At 43.7% G+C, this 3,931-nt stretch overlaps 1 protein-coding gene across 1 annotated transcript; it reads right to left on the bottom strand.

The window, feature by feature from the left end:
- Positions 1 to 200: 200 nt before the first annotated feature.
- LOC126989156 (protein shortage in chiasmata 1 ortholog-like) lies at positions 201 to 3,675 on the bottom strand (the record flags this gene model as incomplete). The annotated part of the gene is given in 9 exon segments (XM_050847716.1): positions 201 to 251; positions 474 to 581; positions 814 to 928; positions 1,391 to 1,588; positions 1,834 to 2,062; positions 2,235 to 2,410; positions 2,561 to 2,679; positions 2,965 to 3,107; positions 3,216 to 3,675. Coding segments are annotated over 8 exon segments (1,122 nt in total), but the record flags the coding sequence as incomplete, so codon positions are not given.
- Between the last annotated feature and the right edge of the window lie 256 nt (positions 3,676 to 3,931).

The following is a 3,931-nucleotide window of genomic DNA, read 5'->3' as shown; positions in this document are numbered from 1 at the left end:
GAAGAGGATCAAGAGGTTTAGAAGAGGATCAACCCTTTCCATACGGTGATGCCGACGTTGGCTTTACTGTACTGAAAGGGTTAACAACATCTTTGCTACATCACTTTAAATAGTAAATATATTACCAAGAGTACTTATAAAAGCAGAGTAAGTTTGTTTATCAAGTGTATTGATGGGGAAAAAGGACATAGTATTCTTACCTGGGCCGAAATGGAGTTGATGCAGGGTAGTGACAGCAATAGACGCTCATGCTAAGAAATATAGCAGTACTGATGATTAGGATTTTATCTCTGTTACCTGTAGTTACCATAGAATTACGTAATGTCAATATGCAACAGCTCAGCAATGATATGCTCTGCATGGCTGATTAAAACAAATCTTAAATGAGAGTTTACATTGTAGTTCAATAGTGACTGACATAAAACAATGAAGACAGTAAAACTTTTGGAAAACTAGCTGTGACAGCCACCTACTGAACTCATCTGAGGAGTGAGCCAAGGGCGAGTGGTCCATTCCTCTGGGTCCCACACGGATGAAGAGGTCCGTGCTGCCTCACACAGCTCCCGAACAACCTTGCCCACCTCATAGCATTAAAGTTAATGTTAACAGCTCATTCAGACTACAATAATGAAGTGTCACATTCTGCAAAAGTAGTCCTTTCAATCACCAAAATGACCAATAAGTGAAAGCAAGTTGGAGAAAAAAAGAGCAAGGTTCATATTGGTTACAGTTGAGTATGGAGACAATGTCAAGTCAGCAGAAGCACATAATGACCTTTACAACATAAAATTATGAATGAGAATGTAGGATCACCTGCTTGAGGTCATGGGCCAGAAGAAGAGACACTGTGTACTCAGGGGAGCAGAAAAGCACACATGTGGCCACCAGCCTTGCCAAGGCCCGTACCATACTGCTCCGGAATTCATATCTGCCCCATCCCACCACCAATATCACCATTATTGCAAACCATTACGTACACATTACCTATTACTAATTATCAAATGAGAAATCTTCAACACATTGTATCTATATCTATCTTTCAGTAAAGTTACCTTATCCCAGTGACTAACAAAATTATCCCTATGAAAACAGCTGCCTTGGTACACACCATTATGCCCTTCCTTCAGGCTGCATCAAAACATGCTTTCCAAATGTATTTTCACTTTCATAGGAAAAGAACACACAGCATACTTCATGTCATGATAAAGATGTTAAAGGTAAAGGGTCAAAGCTGTTCCCACAGGGTGGGCTTTATTTCTGACAGACTTACTGAGGGATCATAATACTATGAAGCTTTTCTTAATCATAATCATCAGAGTTCATGAAAATTTTAGGACTGTACAAACTAACATGTGAGCCCCCTTTTCCCTTCCTCACTAGACCAACACACCCTGAATTAGAAGACTGCTGGGAATACATGATGATGTAGCAGGTGGTGCACTGCAGCGAGAGGAGGACCAGGTGGCAGGTGAGCTCGTTCAGGTGGGCATCGGATCTAAGGGTAGCGAGGGGCTGCAGCAACACACAGGTTCTCTCATCCAGCAGCAAGTCTGCCCACCCTTGGCTGCCTTCCTCCAGCATAATGTTCCTGCAAAAGTCATGTATACAGTAATAAATATTAATCAGATATCATTATTTATTAACCAACGTCCATTTGAACTTAAAAACGTGGGGTTCATGGGTTAGTGAACACAAGTGCCATTAATAGCTGTGGTTAGCACCCTATAACTATAACCACGCAAGTAAAATAGAAGAGTGAAGTTTGGATTACAATAAGTGCCAAACTGAGCTGCTGGGGAGCACTATGAAAGGCACTACGTGGCTTTGCCTCACCTTGCATTCCGCTCCACCAAATTGATATCAACCATAGAGGTGAGAATGTAGTGGAGCTCAGTGTTGGCAGTGACACAGTCACTTGCCACCACTGTTAGTATGTCCCTTTGACCTTGCCCTCTGCTGCTGCCTGTCCCTCCCTGGCTCTCATTCCCACTGGTAATGATGGTATTGCCTTTGAGTTCATGCTGGTCTCTATTTCCTTCTCTTGAAACAGTTTCTTGCTCACCTGCAATGAAAGATAGCAAAATTAATTAAATATGACAAAAAAGTGATTGGTTCTTATGGCTCAAGTCATTACCAGTTGAGCTAGTGCATATGTGAAGGGCTAAGCAGGTTCATGAAGTTGTTGATTCAGATGAATAAGTGGAGCTGTTAAGAGCAACTGTGAAGGTACAGACTAGTTGAGGAGCTGGACATGAAGGAGACAACATGAATGTTCTGGCGTGTACAGTGGTCCACACAGACGGATGAGCTGCTGCTGCCTTCCCACTCTACCACAAGGCTGAACTGGGAGCATGGGAGCTGGTGTAGAGCCTCCCCTTCCTCCCACACCAAAATGCTTCTCCTTTCAAGCCTGGAATATCACATAATTTTGTAGGGGGGTCATAGGGATAAAACTTCCTGAAATTTTGTATGGCCATAATTATGATACAAAAGGATGGACTTGCAGTGATGAAACTTTCTGAAAATTCAAAGAGTTTATAAAGAAAGGCTTTATACTCACAAATGAAGAACGTGATCGTACTCAGGCATGCGTGGCAGTAAAGCGACAGTGCCTGAACCAAACTCTTCCTGTAGCTGACAGCACACCCACTGTGCCTCCCGTCTTGCTGCCACCAGCACCTGCAGCACACATGGGTAGGGATGGGTGAGAAGTCAGTTGAGGATCAAAGACAGGATAATGTGATAAAGTAGCTTGGAGAAGAAGAGGGTTGACATGAATACAGGCAGGGTGGAGATTAGGGAGATGATTAAGGGAAATGAGTTATGGAGCATAATCCAATAAAATGGAGTAAAAAAGCAAGTCAGAAAAAAAAGATATAGACCAATAGAGTTCATAAAAAAAAAGCTTAAAAATAGAGCGATGGAACGAATGGGGGATGATGCAAAGGGACAGGAGCCACTTACTTTGAATTCAGTGTCCCCTGGATCCTCCCGTTGCCTCGCTCGCTGCATCTCCTGTCGGAGTATGGTGACCTTGGGGTGCACCGCCCCTTCTCCTTTTCTCTCCAGTACAGCCTCTAGACGCGCCATCACCGACGAGTAACACCCTGAGGGACACGCCGAGGAGAATATTGAACTACTACCTTGGACGCACACATTAATTTATTGTTTCTATCTCTCAGTCGGGTTCACACCTCCACAAGCGGAACACGTACTTTACGACTCTTATAGTGCCTCAGGTCAACGCCAGGTCACCCGGTCAGGTCAACACTTGCACCACCGTCCATGTCACCTGCTTGTTCATGTTTCTGCAGCTTTGTTTCAACATTTCTGGGTTATCCTGCTGCGTCATGTTGTGTGTGTGTGTGTGTGTGTGAAATATTGGATTGATTGATTATCTGAGCGTTCATCTTGGCGCCGCAACTGCTGGGTCATATATGACGCCGAATTTAATACATAACTATCATATTCAAAAACAATAAAACCGGAATTTTTTAAAGTTACCAAAAGCCAACTTGTAATCACTCGACTGAGACACCCCCAGAAACTTCCCACATAGGACTGACCGCCACTCCCTGCACACGATGGCTCGTGGTCGGGTCACGTAGGATAAGATTACAAACGGTGAACATGCAAAATCTTGTCAGTACTAACAATAAATCGTATGTCAACACCGCCTGTAATACTTAGCTGACCCAGTTGAAGTCCTTTTCAAGGGGAAAATGGTGACCCTTGAATGTCCCGTGGGTGTCTCCCTCGAGGATATAGTTTGTAATATGCAGCGTTAAAGTATAAATTAGTGTAGTCGCTGTAACGAATGGCTGCAGACTGACTGCTTTATAGACTGACGTTCGGCTGCAGACTAACTCTTTACTGACTGACTGATCGCAAATCGACTGAGTGACTGCCGCCGGTCTACCTCTGAAGATAT

This window comes from Eriocheir sinensis, unplaced genomic scaffold (assembly GCF_024679095.1).
Source record: "Eriocheir sinensis breed Jianghai 21 unplaced genomic scaffold, ASM2467909v1 Scaffold1079, whole genome shotgun sequence".
Taxonomy (NCBI): Eukaryota; Metazoa; Arthropoda; class Malacostraca; order Decapoda; family Varunidae; genus Eriocheir; species Eriocheir sinensis.
The sequence above is the reverse complement of the archived record's forward strand: the minus strand, read 5'-3'. Positions and strand labels throughout refer to the sequence as shown.